Consider the following 19,857-nt stretch of genomic DNA (forward strand, 5'->3'; position numbering starts at 1 on the left):
TCATAAAGTGTAATTTATCATACTGGAGTGTAAGGATGAGGCTGCCTGTAGCTAGAGTTTATAGCTCATGGGCTCCAGTTGACCCAGTATCAGCCCAGATAACCAAAGGCCAAAGGGATCAATACTTCAGTATACTTGTAACCTCCTACAAGGTTACTGGCCCACACCTGTTGGGAAGTTCCACTGTCACTATAAAATGGCTAAGGAGTTCCACATATGTATATTGACTTCTTACCCAGTATGCCTTCTGATTGAAAATATTCAAATAGGTCACAGAAATGGAAACTGAGTACTTTGTTTTCTCTTTGGTTAAAGCATAAGAATGTTGTGATTTTTCAACCCTCCCACAAAAGCCATAGACTAACAGACATCCTACCTTTCCTGGGCGCAGTTTTTCAGACCTTGGTGCACACAGACCCAGTTTCTGTATTTTGTGGGGTACCTTCTGGAACTGGAAGCTGGTCTTTTGACCTTGAGGAAAATCCTTTGAAGACTGGGCAGATAGGAATGTATTTCAGAAAGGCAATTCTTTTTACCATGCTCATCCCGATGGGAAAGTCATAGCTCTTCAGGCTGGTAGACATCTCACTGTTGGCATGGGCCCCAGCTTTCCACTGTATCAGACCTCGTTCCTCTGGGCTTCCTGGAAGAGGACAGTGGGGTCACTTACCAGAGCCAGCAATCCTCTGCTACCTCCCCTTCCCATAACCTAGTCATAAGGTAGACTTCTGGAGTTGTCTTGATTCTCAATTCTCTGGTCCTGAAAAGTTGAATCTGTGATATCTCAGCTCTTAACTTGGCTAGAGCTCTAGGGAACCCTAAGGGATACTGGTTATACGTAATTAGTATTTATTGTGTATCTACAGTGTGCTATGGTCTGTGCTAAGTGCTTTTATTTCATTATCTAATTTCTTTGAAACATTGGTGGGAGGTGTATAGGCACTATTACACAAAATTTTATGATCAAGGAGGCAGGCAGACGGTTAAGTAACTGTCGGCCTGCATCTCGAGTATGGGGCTGGTGTCTGCTGGGCCAGTGGGGACCAAATAATGCTCAGACTGCTGTGAGGGCAGGAAGTTATATTTTGAAACACTGTAATCAGTATTAATATTCCATATTACGATTCCATATTTGGAAAATAAACTCTTGTTTTTATAATGCAAACTTCAGAAAGTCAAGCTAAGTAAAATCTTTGTTGGTGGTAGGGATACGCAAGAGAGATTTTTTACAACTAGGGGAAATCTCCTTTAGGAGGTATGGGAGGGATGTGTGAATTCTCTGAGGTTTTCACAAGAGGGCTGGGGTTGACCGAAGACTGTGAGACAGTGTAAATCTAGTGCAAAGATTTCCACGCGTTGGCAGCCCAGACTGAAAAGCCCCATGAATAGAGAAACCAAATGTGTCCCAAAGTCTCAGAGGAGAGGGCACTGAGGGAGGGCGGGCGTCCTTAGAGAAGACCACTTGGAGGAGGTACTGTTTGAGCTGGGCCTGACTGCACAAAGAGCACAGGTGGGCAGAGTGGAGGGAGAAGAGCTGCAGCTGTGGCACAGGACTGAGGTGACTGATGGCCCCACTCCTCACCACTGCTGGGACACAAGAGCCAGCCCGGCACTCCCTCGCCTCCCCTCCACATCCCTACCTGTGTTGCCGTCTCCGGTGCTTCTCCAAGTCCTAATCTTCTTGGCCCCACCCAGAATCATCCAGGAAGCCCTCCAGATGACTCCAGCCCAGGCTTATTCACCTCATTGCTCTAAATTGCTTTAAACCCAGTTTTCCTTCCTATCTTGTTGACTTAATGTTTTTTACCCTTAAGTATCTAACTCGGGGCCGTGCTTGCTCCAGTAGCACTTGCTGAACTAAACTTACTGCCCCTCTAAGGTTGGTCTGTGGGTAGGTAAAGAGTAAGAGCAAATGCAAAGTGGTCTATCAGCAAAATGTACCCATCCTACAGAATAAAGCTCTGTAATTCCATTGTTGAGGACAAGGTTCTGAGCCAGCCAGACCTGGGCTTGAAACCAGGTTGTGTGACCTTAGGCAAGTGATTTAACCACTCTGAGCTTCAGACTCCTCATCATGCACATTGAAGGACTGTTGAAGATTATGTAGCATAATACATGTATTGATCATTGGCAGAGATGGTTGCTGATGGGCAGCTGGGTTGAAGGATAGAGATGTGAGGAACTCAGGCACTCTGAGGCTGTTAACAACTGGGTGGCTTAATCCAGCTGCCCAAATCACAGACCCCTCTGTACAGCTGCCCACCCAGACGGCCTCTATCTCCGTGGATTCCCTAGGCATTGAGGTTGCCACTTCCCTGTCTCATGTCCGCAGGATGAGCTTCTCCAGGTCCCACCTCAGCTTCCTCTGGTGGGCGAGGGGGGTACCATGGTCAGGTATCACCCATCCATCCAAGTGATAGCTGCTACCAAAAGCTCCCTCATCTGATGCTATCTAAAATCCCTGAAAGTGCCAGGGAGTCCTGGCCCTTCCCTGCCCAAACTCTAACCCACCAGCTGTGCATAGCCAGCCGCTGATTCCTGTGCTCTGAATAGACACTTGTGTCTTCAGAGAGGGGAAAGCAAGTGGGGTCAGCTATGTTTAGGCTGTTAAGTCGCAGAAGATGGAGAGCTATCATCCTCCATCTGTCATCTCTGTGGACTGATGCGATCTAGCCCGTCTCTACGGAGCTTTCCTTGATCTTACACTTCCCCTGAAACTCTCTAGCAGAGGCACTGTGGTGGAGTGGCTGGGACACAGGCCTTGGACTAACTGCATCAGATGGACTTGTTTAAATCCCAAATTTGCAGCGTTTTAAATCAGCAAGTTTTGTGACCTTCGGTGAGTCACCTAACCTCCGATTCTTTTTTCTCATATAAAGTGGTGTTGATAGTCTCTGCCTCACAGGATAGTTTGTGAGGATGAAAGGAGACATTTAGCTCCATGCCTGACCCATAAGTGTTTGGTAAATGCTAACTATTCTTATTAATAGTTAGAGCACCTGGTGACATTTAGTTTTTATATATTTCCTGGGCACATAAACATGGGTCAGGAGGATTCTCAGGGACCCCACAAAGTATCTTCCATGATCCCTGTAAAAAGCCCTGATACCAAAGAGAAACGTTAGGGGCTCTTCTAGTAGCCAGCATAAGTCACTGGCATATTTGGAGTGAATTTTGCCAACATACTGATGCTACATTTCCATCTGTCCTACTCTAAGAAAGCAAAAGCAACCCTCAACCCAGTGGCAACAAAGAAATGGAAAAGAAACAATTTACAGGGCCCGGGAATGACTCTCCTAGCCACACCCTCTTCAAGACTAAGAGGGAAGCCTGTGCCTCTATCAGGCTGGTGGTCTCTCCCTCCGGCCCATCCGTTCCTGCTTCTCCCTGCAGGGCCTGAGGCATTGCATCTGACCTGGCCACAGCTCCAGCTCAGGAGACATCTGCTGGACTGCCTCTGAGTCCAGCCTAGTTCTCTGTTCCCCTCTCAGGGCTGACCCATACCTGGCACTGTGTTGTCCAGTATGAAAGCGAGGCACCCACCCACAAACATCTCCGTGGTCAGCAGCACAGTCAGAATCTGGTCCACTTCAGGAATGCCTGTGGAATAGGCCAAAGGCTAATGGGTGTCACGGCCCCATCTGGAGAACAGAGCTCAGAGACTTTCTCCCCACTGGTGCAGCCTGCTGACTTCCTTGAGCAAGCACAGAGATGGAACAGTACAAAACCTTGACTTTCAAGATTATACACCTCTGCCTCTCCCATCCTTGGATTCAAATCCCAGTTTTGCTGGTTGCTACTTGTCTTGCAACAAATCATTTAACCCATCTGAACCTCACTTTTCTCACCTGTAACATGAAGATGGTAATAGTATTTGTCTCATGGAGCTGTTGTGAAAATTAAATGAGCATATGTAAAGCTCATACCTGTCCACAGAAGGTGTCTTAGTAAAGAACAGCTGTTAATTAGCCTCAGCTGCTAACATCCAGAGATGGGCAGGATTTGTGGCTCTGGCTGTGTGGAGCCTTTGAGGGAAGAGGCTATGCTCAGAGTCGAGCCCACCACACCTCCCCCACCCTGAGACAGGTAAGACAGGTGGAGGCACCTGTGTTGATGGCATCCGGGTTGGAGTCCAGGTAATTGGGCAGCGTGAGCCCGAAGAACATGGAAAATCCAAGCACGAAGAGGTTGCGGGAGGAGTTCATGTCCACGAACTGCAGGTTAGACAGCCCCACAGCTGTAATCATGCCTGAGAGCACAAAAGAACCGCTGGAGGCTCCTCGCAGGCTGGGTAGGCTCCACCACACGGCGACCACGCCCCAAAAGCACGCACAACACTCACCAAAAAGGGTGCAGAACATCCCCCCTAGGATGGGGTCAGGGAGCGAGGCGAAGAGGGCTGTGAATTTGCCAATGGTGCCCAGGACCAGCATGATACCCGCACCATACTGCACCACGCGCCGGCTACCCACCTGCCAGTGAGCCAAGGGGTGGGGCTAGACCCAGGGGGTGAAGTTGTGCGGGGTTAGTTGTGGGAGGGGAGGGGCACGGTGGGTGGGCGGGGCCTGTTATAAGAGCAAGGTACATATGGGTCAGAGCATGATGCAAGGGAGGCCTGTCAAAGGCAGGGTGGGGCTAGGCCAAAGTAGGGACAGGTTTGGGGCGGGGCCTGTGGCACATGGAATTGGGGCGCGGCTTTGTGCTGCTCTGGCTAGTTGTGGCACCTTGGTAATCCCCAGGACACCAATGTTGGGGCTGGACGAGGTGGACCCGTTGCCCGTGCCCAGCAGCCCTGCGATAATGCAACAGATGCCTTCGGTGAAGATACCCCTGTAAGAAAAGGGCAAGTGGGGGCCTTGGTCCATGCTCTAGCCTGGTCTGTGTCCTCCCATTGCCCTGGCCAGGCTGGCCAGAGTCTCTAGGGCTGTGTGAGCTGCAACTGTCTGTCCGTAGTACTCCCCCCTCCGGGCCAGAGGTGGGTCTGGGAGCCAGGAGCCCAGGTCTGAATGCTAGTCCCACTGCCCTGGCAATTAATCCTTAGGTGATTCTGGGCTTCAATTTCCTCATCTGTCAGATGGGGATATTAAGAGTACCTGTCTTACAGAGCCATTAGTGGATTGCATAAGAACGCACATCAAGAGCTAGACACATGGGGACTTCCCTGGTAGTCCAGCAGTGAAGACTCCGCACTCCCAATGCAGGGGGGCCCCAGTTCCACCCCTGGTCAGAGAACTAGATCTCACATGCTTCAACTAAGAGCCCGCATGCCGCAACTAAAAAGATCCCATGTGCTGCAACTAAGAGCCGGTGCAGCCAAATAAATAAAGAGAGAAAGAAAGAGCTAGACACGTGGAAGGCTGTCGGTGGCGGTAGCTTCCCTTAGACTCGTTGTCTCCTCCGCTGTTCGCAACACAGAGTGATGAGAGCGCCTCCACTTCATAAGTGAGGAGAACCTAGAGAGTTAGTGACTTGCCCAACTCCTTGTCCCCCACCTCTGGGATTCAGTTCTGTCCGGACGTTTGCTTCCTGAGTGACCCTTGAGGGGATGAGATACAGGGGAGGGCAGGTCGGCATACCTGTTGATAGCGTGCACTGGAGGGGGTGGTGCGCCAGCCAGGCGGGCACAAGCATAGTAATCTCCGATGGACTCAATGATGCCTGCTAATGTGGCACTAAACATTCCCAGCACAGCAGCCGCAGTCACTGTGGGAAGCCCCCACTGACCTGTATCAACAGGGAGATGGGAGGTTGGATGCAATAAGTGTTCCTAGGTGGGTCAGGGCGTGGACTAAGCAGTACTTGGGTGGAGCAGGGGAAGGGGTAAAGAGATCTCAAGCTGGGGTGGGAGCTATACAGTTGTGGGAGCTTATTTGGGGTCACTTAGAGTCATAAAGCTGGAGTGAGACTTTGGGTACACCACCACTCTGCCTGGCACGCTATAAATGTGCAGCTAATACTTGTTATGTCATCAGCTGGACTGGGGTCACCAGGGGCCTCACTGACGGTCTCAGTTGGAGGCAGAGGGGCCCAGATAGAGTTGCTCACAGGGGTAGGGGATGCGGATCCAGGGAGCAATAGCCACGATGTCCCCTCGGGCATCTGTTCGTGCCTGGAAGCCATAGGCTGTGGGGTCTGAGGGCAGCACGTCCGTCAGGGTCAGTATATAGCAGAGCAGCCACACGGTCATGATGGCTAGCACGATCTGAAGTGGGGGTGGGGGGTGAGGGTTGCACTGAGGGCCCAGGAGGTCTTGGTCCAGGCTAACCAGCTCCTACCTTAGCCCTAGCCCCAGCCCGAGCCTGTGCCCCAGCCCCAGCTCAGACCCCAGCCCCCATCCCTGGCTAGGACCTCAACTCTGCCTCTAGCTCCCCTGCTGCCCCTGCCCTTTCCCCTGCCCTTGGCCCTAGACATAGGTCCAGCCCTTGCCCTAGTCCCACCCCGAACCGCCTGTCAGCTCCTCACGGGAAACATCTTGAAGATCTGGATGCGGAAGAGAGTGAGGCCCTTTCCCCAGCAGTAGACAGGCAGCAAGAAGGTGAGATTTCGCAGGTACTGGGAGAAGAGGACAATCAGGAGAATGGAGCTGGGGACAGAAGCACAAAGAGAAAACGGCTGGTAGGCCGGGCTGGGGGCAAGAGCCAAGGCTAAGGGGGCAGGAAACGAAGGGGTTGAGGGACTGGGGCTGGGCAAGGATCAGGCCTGGTGCCCACTCACCAAGCTGAGATACCCCAGTGGGAGCCAGCTCGGTCACCAGCAGCTTGGAAGACAGAGAGACCAATGAGGGAGACAGTGGGGGTGACTGTAAGAGGCCCGATGTAACTGAGCAGGGCCCCAGGCAGCCCCATCAGTCCAATCACCACCTCTACCATACTGGACACCATGATTGCACCCTGGACCTGGAAAAGCAAAGATCAGCTATAAGTCACCATGTAGAAGCCATGACCTCTATGTTAAAAAAATGTTCCTGGACCACATCCTCATATCCCCCAATTCAGCAGTGGCCTTCCCTCCCATCTAGTCCCACCCTCAAGTACAGGTCTCTTCTACCCCACATGCAAACCCACCTCTCGTATCCGTGGGTGCCAAATATGAGAGGTATTCAGGGGCAGACTCCAGTTACCGTAGATCTCCTCTGGGGGCATAGACAGGAACGCACACATACACGTGCACGGGGAACAGAGAGAGAAAGTAAAGATGTTGCCCTGAAGGCACCTTGGGGTATGGACATGGAACAGTCGCCCAGACCTCCGGGCTCCTGGGGCTCCCCTCTCCAGTGCAGCCCCCAGAAATGTGCCCACCTTCTGGAGGACATTTCCATCTCTCCAGGGCCAGGATGGCTTTGGCTGGGACCAGAAATGCAAAGGCGCTGGCCTGGAACAGTGGCAGCCTGGAAAGAGAGGCACAGAGCAGCAGGGACAGGGTGGGAGGTGGGGAGGCAGGAACACAGAGACAGGGGAGATGGGGAGGGAGGGGCACAGAGCGAGGCACAGGGAGAATCACACACAGAGACAGAGACACAGAGGAACAAGGGCAAGGGCAGAACAGAGGGAAGTCACTGAGGCCCCAGGCAGGACTCTAACATTTTGGGGGCCTAAGAAAGAAAACAGATGGAGCCCCTGGCTCACAACCTGCTCCCTTTCCTTCTCAGCACCAGCTCCTGCACTGTGAGGGGCCACGTGCACGGAAGTGGACAGCTCAGCTCCTGCATGCAAGCTCCACTCACAACCTTCCTTCATCTTCCCACCATACAAATGACCATCCTTAGGCCACCCAGGCCTAGGACTGTGCACGCGGGGGCAGGGGGCCCCCAGGAGGACGGACCACTGAAGAGGCCCACACAAGCCCTGGCAGCAGGGGAGTGAGTGGTCCCAATTACCCAGAGTAAGGCTTAACGGAGGAGAGCCCAGCTAGGGCACGTTCCCTTTCCTTGAGGGACACCAGGGGTCCAGGGTGGGACCCCAGCCGCCTAGCTCTAAGGCTAGCCTGGAAGCAGAAGCAGCAGGTGGGGGCAGATAGCAGTTTTTCTTGTCCCACAAGAGTCCTCTGAGACTGCTCCTGCTGTGTGGATCACTGCGTGTGTGTCTACGTGGGGTGGGGTAGGGGTGGGAGTGGGGCAGCTCACCGGATGCCCAGTGTGGTCTGGATGAGGGTGGTGATGCCCACACAGGTGAAGATGGTACCAATGAGCTGGCTGACCATGTACTGGTCACGGCCCACACACAGCGCCTCAGCCAGGAGGAAGGGCACAGCGATGGTGCCACTGAAGCAGGTCAGGTAATGCTAGGGGTGTGGGGAGAGTACATGAGGCAGGGCCCACGGAGCTCACAGGGAGGCAGGGGAACCCTCACAGTCCTCACGCCTGCCTCAGTGGGCCTGAGCCCGTGCCGCCCCTGCCAGTGTGCCCACCCAGGACTGATACTCCCATAAGGCATTCCCACAGAGAGACTGCTCACCTCTCTGGGGGTTACTAATCTGCCCCCAAGTTATTCCTGCAGCTTCTGTGGAGTGGGCCCCCTTTCCTGTCACCGGCACTCCACCTGGCAGGTGATACCTTGTCCCTTTCAGGCCCCATCAAGCCTCTTCCCCACCCCTGCTTGGTGACAGTCACTGCTTCTGACTTTAGGTTTCTCTTCCTGTTACCCAAGATGACCTCTTTGGCCAGGGAGGGGTCTGGGGAGCAGGCAGGGCGGGATTGGGAAGGCCCTGGGGAGATGCCCACCTGGAAGCCCAGCAGGACGCACAGGTACCAGGGTGGCACATCCTCGATCTTGTACAACATGTCAGACTTGGGCTCTGTGCACAGGGCCGTCGGGGGGTCCTTCGTGGAGGTCCCTGCTGAGCCCAGGGACTCATGCTGGGGGCAGCAGAGAGAAGTAACTCAGCGTGGAGTGATGGGGACCAGAAAAGCCCATTCTGCTTCAGAATCAATTAGGTAGCCCAAGTGGCCTGTCAGCTCCTCAGAATGGGGTCCCCACCCTTCCTCAATGCTCATGCACCCAGCTACCCCTTGGCCTGGCTACACGTGGCTCCCACCTCACATTGCTTTGTGCAGGGATGAGTCCGCTGTACTGGCTCCTGGAGCCCTCAGAACCTGGGCCTTCTAGCCAAGGGAACGGGCCCATACGTCAGAAGGCCGGGGTCACCAGGAGAGGAGGCAAAGAGGGCTGGAGACTGTGACAGGCCCTCTTGGACGTACTCTGGTCCCCCCTCTGTCCCTTAGAGGTCCTTGGGGTGTCACTAATGGGGCGGTAGGCTGGGCCCCTGCCGGCCCCCAAGCTGGGGTGAGCCAGTCCCAAAGCAGAAGTCTCCTTCACCCCACTGCCACCCCACCCCTCCCCCAACTGTCACATTCCGCCTGGGACAGTCACTCTTGATCCAGTTCATCAGAACCTTTGTCTCTGCCCTCCCAGGGAGCAAGGACTGCTCAGGCCCCCAGCCCCACCCTGCCCCCACCCGCTCCCCTCATTCCCCAGCACCTGTGTCTGGCCCTCAGGGTCCTCCTGGGCCCTCATCTTTGGGGCACAGGTGTGAGCAGTTCCTGAGGAGAAGAAGGGATTGCTTATACGAAGGCCAAGGAGGACTTTAATCCGCATAGCCGACATTGTTCAAAGTAAATCTGTAACCAGATCTCCAACACTGATTGCGAAAGGAGGGCCCAGGCCCAGGTAACGTATTAACTCCGGCCACAGTGGAAAAGGCTGCCCAAGCCTCTGCCACATTTACCTCCCGAGCACACTCTTCCTTGCCCGCACCTGAGCCTGGGCACGGGACAGGTATTTTCCGAGAGAGGGCCGGAGGGGGGGTGAGGAGCAGACGGCCTTGGAAGTTTACCAGGTCCTGGGTGAGGTGAGAGGAAAGGGAGTGAAAATGGGCACATATTACGGTACACTCTGAATGAGGCTCTTCCCTGCTTATTACTCAAAAGTTAACCATTAACATCATCATAACCCATCTCGTTATTTAGGAACAACTGCGTGCCAAGCAACATCTATGTGCTGTCATGTTTAACCCCAGGTGCTGGGTGCCATTAACCTCTTTTACAGCTGAGGAAACAGATTTAGGAGATGTGATCTGACCAAGGCCACACAGGTAGCAAGGTTTTAGAAAGCCATTCCAAAAATTCAGGTTGGCCTGAACTACTGAGCCCACGCTGTTATTTATACATTAAATGTCAGACGGGGCTGCCCTCTCCACCACCTCCACTCGCCCCTCAGGGTCCCTGAGGCACAGAACAGATGGGCCTCCGGAGAAGGAGCTGCCGAGGCTAGCCCGATCTTTTCTGTCCTCTGTGTCAGGACAAGGATTCCTTCCCTTCCCCTCCCAGTCAGGACCAGCTACATAATCTGTGGGACCCAGTGCAAAATGAAAATCTGGTGCCCCTGTTGCAAAAGTATTATAAATTTAAAAACAGCAACAGCAGAGCATTGAACTGATTTGTGGGGCCTTTCTAAGCACCGGGCCCTGCGTGACTGCCACGCAGCCGCTGAAGCCGGCCTGGGCCCGGCCTATCTTCCCCTCCTGGGGGCTGGGGAGAGCCCAGGGGCTGAGGGCCCTGATTCTGCTCCCTTCTGCGCTGCCCCAACCCCATTAGGGTCCACCTACTTCTGGGTCGCTGTGCCCATGGCCAGGCCCTGCCCCAAGGCCTCCCCCGCAGCACCACTGTCCAGCTGGGTAGCAGCTTCATGTCACAGCCCCGAATCTGAATCCGACGGCCTGTCCAGCCTCCAGCCCGTTCCTCTGTCCACCTGTCCTCTCCTCTCAAATTCTGGCTTCTGTTCCCAGGTTCCCAAAGTCATCTGACCAGTTCGAAGCCTCTACTCCTCGACACTCTCCTCCCCGCCCTCTCCTCCCCGGTACTTCCCAGGGGCTGGGGAGACAGCCCTACCCCTTCCACACATTGTCCGTTGGACCCTCAAATCAACCCAAACCACATACCACACACATGGAGACAAAGCCGGGAAGTTGCACATGGTCTCAGATACACAATCACACAAATGGACCTGGAGCACCTAGACTCTGACGCAAAGTGTCTCTAAATCACTCCACAAAAACACAGGGCCACGCAGGTGCACGTCATGGGCTCCCGGCTCCACACCTGATACTACTGACTGCTCAGCCAATTCCTTGGGCCCTGGCTCTCCTGGTGCTTAAGAGTTCTCTCCTGAGGGCCAGGAGGAGGGGCCTCAGGAAGATGGGGAACAGGTGATGGAATGTAGGGGGCTGGGGTGCAGAGTGGTAAGGGCCTGCCTGGGACACCACCATTCCTTCAGCCCTAACCTTCCCCCACTACCCAAATTTGAATCCCCTCCTAGCCCTGCCACTGCTCAGCCTGGGACTCTGCCGGAGCCTCTTTTGTTGTCTGAGCCCCAGTTTCTGCACCTGTCAACAGGGGATTAGAGTGTCTGTTCTGTCCACTTTCCAGGGCTTTGGAGGATCAGAGACACAAATGAATCTGTAAGCTGTAGCACCACTGACCCCAGATACCCAGACCCAGGTGTGAACCAGGTGGAGCTCTTTTCTCCGTTTCTAAGAAAAGGGCCCCAGGTGAGAATTTCTGGGGAGAGCAGGACGTAGAGCCAAGATACTGAATCCAGCCTGTTCCAGGGCCCCTGCCCTGCCCTGCCCTGCCCTGTCCCAGGTGAGCACCGAGGGCTCAACCATGCCAGCTGGGGCCAGAGCAGAGTCTAGAAAGTGAGCAGCTGCTGGTGTAGACCCAGGACGACTAGTGTCCTGGGAGGGGCACAGTAGCACGCAGTGGTTGCAGTGGGTGTGTCCACAGGCAGCCTGCTTATGGAGTTTGCCTTGGCTTCTCTTTTCTCTCCTGAGGGATCTGGGGTTTCAACCGTTCAGATAACTGGTTCCATATGCCTTTGACGGCTCACTCATATTTCCAGCCATGACAGATCTCACTTACCTCTGGGAAATTGTGGGGGATGTGTACCTGGCCCTCTCTAGGAGGGACGTCAGCAGAAACACCAATGTCTATCCTCCCAGCCCCCCAAGCACCTTTTGCAGAGAGAAGGAATCGAGGTCACTGGTTTTATTTGAGTCCAGAGGGGAAGGCCTTGGCCGCCCCCCAGGCCCCAGGGTCCAGAAGCTGGAGGAGGGAGGGAGAGTGGCAGCACAGAAGAACAAGGCCTCCCCGCCCTCCAGGCAGCCTGCAGAAAGGAGGGGACAGATCCAGAGGAAGCCCAGCTCCCTTTAGGGGCTGACCAGGAAGGGGAAAGAGGAGCTGGACTAGAGCTCTGCCCTTGTGACTGGTGCCTCCTCTGAGCAGGCCCCCCGGTGGCCTCCACACAGCAATGCCTCCAGGGCCCCTTGACCTTGTTGGTGGGCTTCATAGATCTGGTCTTCTCCAAACTCCCCCAGGTAGTGAAAGCATGTCTTGGAGAGCCTAGGGGAGCCCAGGAGGAGCCTCAGACTCTGCCCGGCCCGCAGTGGGGCAGACCAAGGCTCCATCCCACCCCAATCCTCCAGTCATGACCTCGTGGGCCACGGCGCCCCCATGATGATCACACTGATGCTCGGCTCCGGCCCCTTCCTAAGTCCTGGGCCCATGAGACGTTTCACCTGGTCCACTTCTCCAACTCCGTAGCTGGAGGCAGTGGGAGGAGAGGGAGACAGCATTAGTGGAGCCCATCAGCACATGAATGAAGCTGGGCACGCTGGGCATCTGCCGAGTTTAGTGCCCAGATTCTGATCCTCCTTGCTGAAAAACTAAGGACCAGAAAGGGGAAACTCCGGACCCAAAGTCACACAGCAACCTTGTCTCCTGGCCACCTTACTCTTCTACTTGCTCCCAGCTCCAGAGCTCAGACTCTGTCCCAGCCAGTCCACACCCTTGGGCCAGAGCCCTAGTGGAGTGTGTGTGGTGTGTGAGTGGGAGAATGAGAAGCCCCACTTATCAGCCTGCCCCTGGAGGAGGGGGGGCAGGGGCCAGATTTTCAACTCACCCCTGCCAGGTCTGGGAGCAGCTCTGGTCCAGGACGTCTGTGTATACCGACTCGCTCAGCTTGCCACGGCCCCCGGAGTCCAGGGTGTGAAGCTTGGCCTCTGCCCTTGTCAGATGCTGCCACATCTGGACCAAGGAGGGGTTGAGAACCAGGGCTTCAGAACTGCTCAGCGTGAAAGGAGGGGTGATTGGGCTGGGGGCGGGGACAGAAGCCTGTGTCTCTGAGGAAGAACGAGGCAATGGAGCCTTTTGAGCAGGAAGCACCTGTGAGGCAGGCTTCACGGCCCTCCCCCAGGTCCAGAAAGCTGGGACCACGCCAGCTGAGGCAAGATCCGCTGCCTTGGGATGGGAGGTGGGTGGGAAACACTGAGGTGGAGAATTAGGCCTGGGCATTGGAGCCCCTCCCCCAGGTAACACCTGCCCATCAGCACACACTATTTGAAACCACAAGAACAAGGAAAGAAAAACAACCTCCCAGTCTTCAGTGACACGTGTACTCATAGCCCCCGTGTGCGTGCGCGTGCACACAGTCACACAGACACACACAAGTACTCAGGCACGCGTGACAGGTTTGTATGTGAACTCAAGACACACACATGCTCATGGACTCATGGGACTGACAAACATGCACACGTGTACACATACACCAATGCTCCCCAGTCATGCTTTGGGAAGGAGTCCAGACTTAAGGGTGGTTCTAGAAAGGGAGGAGTCCGAGAGGACAAGCTAGTGACTCCCTGGTGTCCCAGAGATCGCCTGCTCTTTGTTGGGCAGACAGATAGGTAAACTGAGGCAGGCCAGTGCCAGTGAGGTGAAGATGGCAATATCATGGAAGGCTGAGTCTAGCTCGATGCCTTGCGGGGGGGCGGGTTTTGGGGATCCAAGGCCAGCGGTGGAATCTGAGGTAGATGGAGGGGTCTGGCTTGGGTGGGGGCCTGGGTAGGGGCAGGATAACTGCTCGCGGGCGGCGAGGGGGTGGGGGGCTCACCTGGTAGGCCACTACCCTGCAGGCGTCACAGCGCAGGTGAGCAGGCATGTGTGCTGAGAACTTCTCTTCATCATCCAGCTCAGGGGCGGTGGCTGTGAGCAGGGCCCTGTCCCCAAGGCCCCCTGGGATGGTCCAGGCCCCCAGCAGCAGCAGCAACAGCGGCGACAGCCTCATGGTCTGTGGAGCTGGCTCAGCGAGCAGGGACTGTGGTTGGGGTGCAGGGGTGCAGGTGTGTATGCGCAGTGGGGGTTGCTGCAGAGAGCCTGCCCCAGACCAATGGGAAACCGACACCTCACCCTCCCGTTCTCTCCCTTCCCCCAGGGCCCTGCAGACACTGCGCGCACTTCCTCTTGTGGGACCCCGTGGTTCCAGCCAATGAGGCAAGGAGAGGGGCTGGGCCTGGGCGAGGACACATGGGGGCTGATACCTCTCATGTCCTGGGACCTGAGCACATGGCAGGCACTACGTTGAGCCCCTCAGGGAAGGAGGTGGCTTGTTACTGTTATCTTAAATCTACCCCTGAGGACACAAAGGTTCATAGAAAAGTGACAAATCCAAGGCCACACAGCTAGAAGGGCTATGCTGAGATTGGAACCCAAGCCTGGTTGACCCCAAGGCACACTGGCCACTCAGCCACCAGGAGGAATGAGGCCACAGGCGTGGTTGCCAGCCAAGGCTCCCTCCCTGAGAGGCAAGTTCGCTGAGGCAGGGATGCCACAGTGTATGAAAGACACACATGGTCCCCTCCCGCAGGCCACACGCAGGCACGGAAGGGCACTCTGGGGTGCTAAGGGGCCGCAGCAGGAAATCAGACACCTTACACCAGTTGTTCCAGCCATCGTGGCCATGGGGTCAGCAATTTATTGCACACCGCGATGCAGTGAGGGGGAGTGGCCCAGGGCCCTCCTTGCCATCAGGACCAGCATCTCCAGCCACAGAAAGATGTCCAGGTTATTCTGACTCATAGTTCTCTCAGTCAGCTTCCAGTTCAAGGCAAGGGGGCAGTGACTCCAAGGGATCCAGGCCCCCCGGAGGCCTGGAACTTAAGGAAGGCATTGATCTCCATCCCTGACACTGCTTCTAATGGTAACTGTTCTTCCCCAAACTCATCACATCACATACCAGTCCCACAAGGCCCAGCCACTTCACTCAGAACTCTACACAGACCCCCACGCAGAGCACCTCCCACACCATGCATCTCCCTCTGCTCTCCTCAGAAGCTCCTGGAATCTCAAGGCAATTGGAACACAGGCCCTGGGTCCCGTCCCTTCCTATGCTGTGATGAACCTGAAGAGCCAGCCCCTCCCTGGGCATGTTTGCCACACCTGTTACCAGGGCAGTGGAACCAGATGAGGGCTCCTCACAGGGGCATCCCTTCTTTTGCCAGCCCTAACCCACCCTCCACCCCACCCAGAGAGATCAAGAGTCTCCTCTGGGACAACAGCTCAACCATCCTCCGTGCTTTTAAGTCTTTCCTGACGACACACTCATCTGTCCCCCACCCTCGGTGGGAATGGCTGGAACCTCCACTCCTAACCCCAGGACCAGCCAGTTCAGCTCTGAGGGCTTAGACAAGCCAAGTCAGAGGCTGGGGTTGAGGGGAGAATGAGGGGCGGTACTCCCAGCTGGAGACTACAGTCACCTCCCCACCTCCCCACCTTCCCCACAGCACCCCCACCCCAAGTCCCGGGATGACCCTCCACGGCCCCTCCCGTATTACTTCCCTCTCCACCTCCACCACCTGACCCCGCAGCTCTCTCTCTCAGATGAGACTCACCTAGGGCCTGCACTAGCCACCCTCCCCCGCAGCCTCCCAGGCCAAGGCTCAGATCCTCTTGCAAAGAATAACAGATTTGATAGCCAGTGTCTTTCTCTCCTCATCCCATCAGTGCTCACTAGCCTGCTCCACCTCTGCTGGGCCCACCTTCAGGGAGACACAGACAGCTCACTACCTCTGGGGGCAGCCCTGTCCCCTGCAGTTCCCATTTCCTGCTGCCCCTGAGGAACCCCATCACCCCCTCAGGTCGGCATCTGGGGCCATGTCCTGGGATTTCTCATGCTACCAACTAAAAATTGTCACTTGCCAGCTGCCTCTACAAGGATGAAATCACTAGCCAGTGCAATCGCTGACCTTCAGTACACCCTGAAAGGACTTCTGGGCAGAGATCAGGAATGAGGCCCTCTGTGCTCTGGGAAAAACTAGCAGAAAAGGCCTTTAGATAGTCAGATATTTTCAGAAGATTTCATGAGCCCAATTTCTTGCATCTTCTCCTAACTAGAAAAGCACTAAAATCATTAATGGACATCTGCTCCTTGTGACTAGCAGCGACCTTCTGCCAAAATGTGTGCTTGATTGCCTGTATCCTCCTTCACCAAAGCCACATCTATACTGACTTCCCCCACTTACCTCTTCAGAGCAGTTCCTCAGTGCTGAGAGGCTGTCTCCCAGGCTTATAGTTTGCATTTTGCCCCAAATAAAACCTAACTCACAACTCTCACGCTCTGCATTTTTTTCATCCCACAACACACACACACAGCCCCCCAACACACCACACTCTGGGAATGCTTGGGAAAGGGGTATACGATTCTGTCGGGGGAGGAAACAGGCAGCCACTTCCTGAGCTCCAGCTCCATCAGCGCTGGGGGTCTCAGATAAGCACTCTGAAGGTAACTTCTGGTCTGAAGGCTGCATGAGATGGGTAAAAGAAAGAGGTGATAGAAGGAAAAGAGGGCACAGGACTGGATGCCAGAACTTCCAAGGCCATTAACGGGCCCCAACACCATGGGGATCAGGCCCTGGGGCCTCACACGGGGAACAAGGAGCCCTTGCTCGGCTGGGCGGGACCCAAGCTGGAGGGTGGAGCACAGAGGAGCAGAGGAGGCGCGGGGCTGGGGGTCCCGCTCACTGGCAAGTAGTACATCCCGTCCAGGGGCCCCGCCTCGGAGGCCCAGGGTAGCTGGGGGCCGCTGAAGGCCGGCGGGCCCGGGGATGGTGGCAGTGAGAGGCCAGGGATAGGCCCATAGGCCGGCGGGTAGAGGCCGGGGCCCAGGGCCAGCGGGGTGTAGACGCGGCGGGGTGGCACCGAGGGCGAGGGTGGCAGCAGCACCTCCACATACTGCCCGCTTTCGGGGTCGAAGAGCAGCCGCAGCCGAGGCTGCCTCGGCGCCTCCACAAAGTAGTAGCGGCCGCTCTCTGGGTCCACCAGGACCTTCCCCGGGTGCGCGGCCCCGGGCGGCCTGCGCGCCCCCTGGGAGGGGCCTTCCGGGGACCGGTCCATGGGAGGCGCCGAGGCGGCGCGGGCCTGGGGCGGGGCCGCTCTGCCAGCGGACGCTTGGGGCTCCCGCGGGAGGGGCGACTGGACCGCAACCGCGGGCTCAGGGGCCATAGGTGGCGTCTCCTGTTTCGGTGCTATTCCAGGGCTCGAGCTAGGGTACGCCTGCGGGGAGCTAGGGCGGGGCGGTCCGGGAGGTTGGGTCCCTGCCGGCCCTATCGGCGACTTCTGGGGTGAGGTGCGAGCGCCGCCTAGAGGGCTGGTACGACCCTTGTCGTCGGGGACCAGGAGCTGGGGCTCTGCATCCCTGTTCTTTCCGCCAGGACCGCGCACCACGACTCCCTGGGTTCCCTCCGGCCGGCGGCCTAAGGCCAAGGCACCAGGCAGGCGGATCTCAGTGCGCGCGAAGGGTTTCGCCGTGCTGTTCTCTGCCCTCCGCCGCAGGACCCCGTTGGGCTGCGTAACGTCCCGGGGAACTGTGTCTGTGGTTGGTTCTGGGGTCTCGTAGGGGTGTGACACGACCGGCAGAAAGTCCTTGAGAAAAACGGAAGTGTAGTGAGCTGGGGCGGGGGCCCCCAACGCCTGAAGCTCTTGTGTCTTGGATGCGCCGCCTTCCTCCCCGCGGGGTTCCGCAGGAGGCGCAGGGAGCCCTGAGCCTGGGGTGCTTGCCGGGAAGCTTGGCGCGTATGTGGTCTTCACCATCTTGCGCACGTCGCGAGGCCGCGGAATGGCTACGCGCGGGCGTCCCGAGGCCGCTTCTCCAGAGCCCAAGGCTTCCGGGCGCGCATCCAGGGTACCCACGAGGCGACTGAGGGGCAGCTGGGGTGCAGCCACCGCTGGCGACAGCTGGCTGCCTGGGAAGGCAAGATCCGGCATCTCCCGCGTGGACGGACTCTGCGCCTCTGTTAGCTCTGGAGTCCCGGGTGCAGATGGCGTGGGTGGCACCAGTTCCTCCTGGTCTACGCCATTCATAGCTCCCCGCGTAGAAACTACCGCTGAGCTCTGCACTATGGAGTCCCACGTCTCTTGGGGCGATGGGCTCCACGTCCCAGTAGGACGATCTGGAGTCTCCCATGAGGACAAGTTTGGCGGGGACGGGCTCCTACTCCCCTCAACTGTATCCCCACCTGCCGGATGCGGAACCTCCCACGAGGAAGGAGCTTCGGGGGATGGGCTTCTTGCACTGGCAACACCCCGATTCCACTGGGAAAGGGTCGGAGGGGAAGGGCTCTTTCTGCTGACAGTTTCCGTGACAGCAGCATCCTGATTTCCCCATGCGGAGGATGCCTCGGGGAGCGACGGGCCACTCACCTTCCGGATAGCCCTATTCCACGGGGACAGGTTCTGGGGCGAGGGGCAGCGAGGACCCCGCACGGTCCCATTTGGGGCTTGCCACAGCGGGGATGGGCTCCTCGGTCTCACGGCCTTACTCGAAACCTCCCGGGGGGCCCTAGACTGGGAAGACGGACTCTGTGCCCTCAGGGCGGTTCGATCCGGAGTCTCTTGCGGGAACCGAGTCTTGGGTTCCTGGTGGTGCGCCTCCTGGATCTTCTCCCCAGACTGCAGGAAGATGCTGGAACTAACTGGACCTAGAGGCTCGGTCCCGGGCGCGGGCTTGTCGCGCCGAATTGCGCGCTCACGGAGGCTAGGCCACGGTCGTGGGGCCCTGGCGGGGGCTGAACTATAATGCACACGAGGTGGCCGAGACCTGGCTTCCTTCAGAGCCACTCGAGTACTGCGGGGCGTTTCCGGGGCCGCAGGCTCTGGCGGTACCGTGGGTCCGAAGGTGGCGCTGCTTGGGGCAGGGGTCGCGGGGCTCAGTTTTCTGGCCAGCGCCGTCTGCACGAGGTCCGCGGCAGCCTGCAGGCGGCCCAGAGACTCGTCCAGGGAGCCGGTGCGCAGGAACAGTCGCGGGGGCGGCGCGCTGGCCTCCCGCGGGGGACTCCGGGGCCGGGGGCGCAGCTCGATCTGACGTTTGGGCACCGTCCGGGGCCTGGCAGGCGCGGCACGCTCCTCCAGCGCCACCTCCACACACTCGAACTGCGCTGGGGTGGCAGGACTCGGCCCGCGGGGTCGCAGCTGCAGGTAGGTGGCCCAGCGGGAGGCACCGTCGGGGCCCTGGGGCTGCGGTTCGGCAGAGATGGGAGACGCGGAGCCGGGCGGAGAGAGGCTGCGGAAGGCCTGCGTCGTGAGCTGTTGCACCTCGCTATCCTCTGCGTCAGAACGGCTGAACAGGGGCCCGGCACCGAAGATGACTTCCATCTCCCCCGACGGCAGCATGCGCAGCTGGGGCTGGGGTGGCCGCGGGCCCGAGGCCGGGCCTCGCGGGAAACCCGAGCCGGGCCCGAGCTGCTGGCGGCTATTCTGGGCACTGACGGACAGGCGAGGCTGCGCGCCCTCCCCCAGCACAGGGGCCACCGTGGGCCAATTCGCCCTGCCCTCCGCGTCCGGCCCAACGTCCGGGGGCTCTGGAGAACCCGGAGCCGTGTGGTAGGAGCCTGACGAACTGGAGGAGTCCTGGCGCCGCGCGGGGGCCGCGGGCAGCCGCCCTGGGACCCCGGGCAGGGTTGGCAGGGCGAACGCGGTCAGCATGCTGAGGCCGGACGCCGCGCACTCTCTCCCTCGCGTTCGCCTCTGCTGGTGCC

General features: G+C 57.4%; 3 protein-coding genes across 11 annotated transcripts in view; all 3 read right to left on the reverse strand.

The window, feature by feature from the left end:
* SLC23A1 (solute carrier family 23 member 1) overlaps positions 1–11,909 on the reverse strand; it is a 16,680-nt gene extending 4,771 nt beyond the window's left edge. The window contains exons 1-15 of one of the 9 annotated variants that reach the window (XM_089908482.1): positions 10,603–11,909; positions 9,477–9,538; positions 8,720–8,854; positions 8,123–8,280; positions 7,299–7,387; positions 7,065–7,132; positions 6,715–6,896; positions 6,463–6,583; positions 6,046–6,202; positions 5,577–5,724; positions 4,725–4,830; positions 4,343–4,472; positions 4,106–4,249; positions 3,505–3,600; positions 377–643 (exon numbers count right to left, since the gene is read on the reverse strand). In XM_089908482.1, the coding sequence (XP_089764608.1) occupies positions 396–643; positions 3,505–3,600; positions 4,106–4,249; positions 4,343–4,472; positions 4,725–4,830; positions 5,577–5,724; positions 6,046–6,202; positions 6,463–6,583; positions 6,715–6,896; positions 7,065–7,132; positions 7,299–7,387; positions 8,123–8,280; positions 8,720–8,854; positions 9,477–9,538; positions 10,603–10,684 (1,926 nt within the window). In that variant the 5' untranslated portion in view covers positions 10,685–11,909 and the 3' untranslated portion in view covers positions 377–395. Of the gene's footprint in view, positions 1–376; positions 644–3,503; positions 3,601–3,926; positions 4,026–4,105; positions 4,250–4,342; positions 4,497–4,724; positions 4,831–5,576; positions 5,725–6,045; positions 6,203–6,462; positions 6,584–6,714; positions 6,897–7,064; positions 7,133–7,298; positions 7,388–8,122; positions 8,281–8,719; positions 9,335–9,476; positions 9,539–9,723; positions 10,443–10,602 lie in introns of those variants that run through there. The other 8 variants (XM_022588921.2, XM_022588920.2, XM_089908480.1 and 5 more) reach the window with 8 other exon arrangements.
* Positions 11,910–12,025: 116 nt separating this feature from the next.
* Positions 12,026–14,139, reverse strand: MZB1 (marginal zone B and B1 cell specific protein). Its single transcript, XM_022588925.2, has 4 exons — positions 13,941–14,139; positions 12,954–13,078; positions 12,485–12,595; positions 12,026–12,394 (listed from the first exon to the last, which is right to left on the reverse strand). The coding sequence occupies exons 1-4, from the start codon at positions 14,112–14,114 to the stop codon at positions 12,238–12,240; spliced, it is 567 nt and encodes a 188-aa protein (XP_022444633.2). The 5' UTR covers positions 14,115–14,139; the 3' UTR covers positions 12,026–12,237.
* Positions 14,140–14,706: 567 nt separating this feature from the next.
* PROB1 (proline rich basic protein 1) lies at positions 14,707–19,850 on the reverse strand. Its single transcript, XM_022588927.3, has one exon. It carries the CDS (start codon positions 19,802–19,804, stop codon positions 16,745–16,747), a length of 3,060 nt encoding a protein of 1,019 aa, XP_022444635.2. The 5' UTR covers positions 19,805–19,850; the 3' UTR covers positions 14,707–16,744.
* Between the last annotated feature and the right edge of the window lie 7 nt (positions 19,851–19,857).

Source organism: Delphinapterus leucas, chromosome 3, assembly GCF_059928025.1.
Source record: "Delphinapterus leucas isolate spDelLeu-1000000601 "Yukka" chromosome 3, BTC_Dleu_Yukka2, whole genome shotgun sequence".
NCBI lineage: Eukaryota > Metazoa > Chordata > Mammalia > Artiodactyla > Monodontidae > Delphinapterus > Delphinapterus leucas.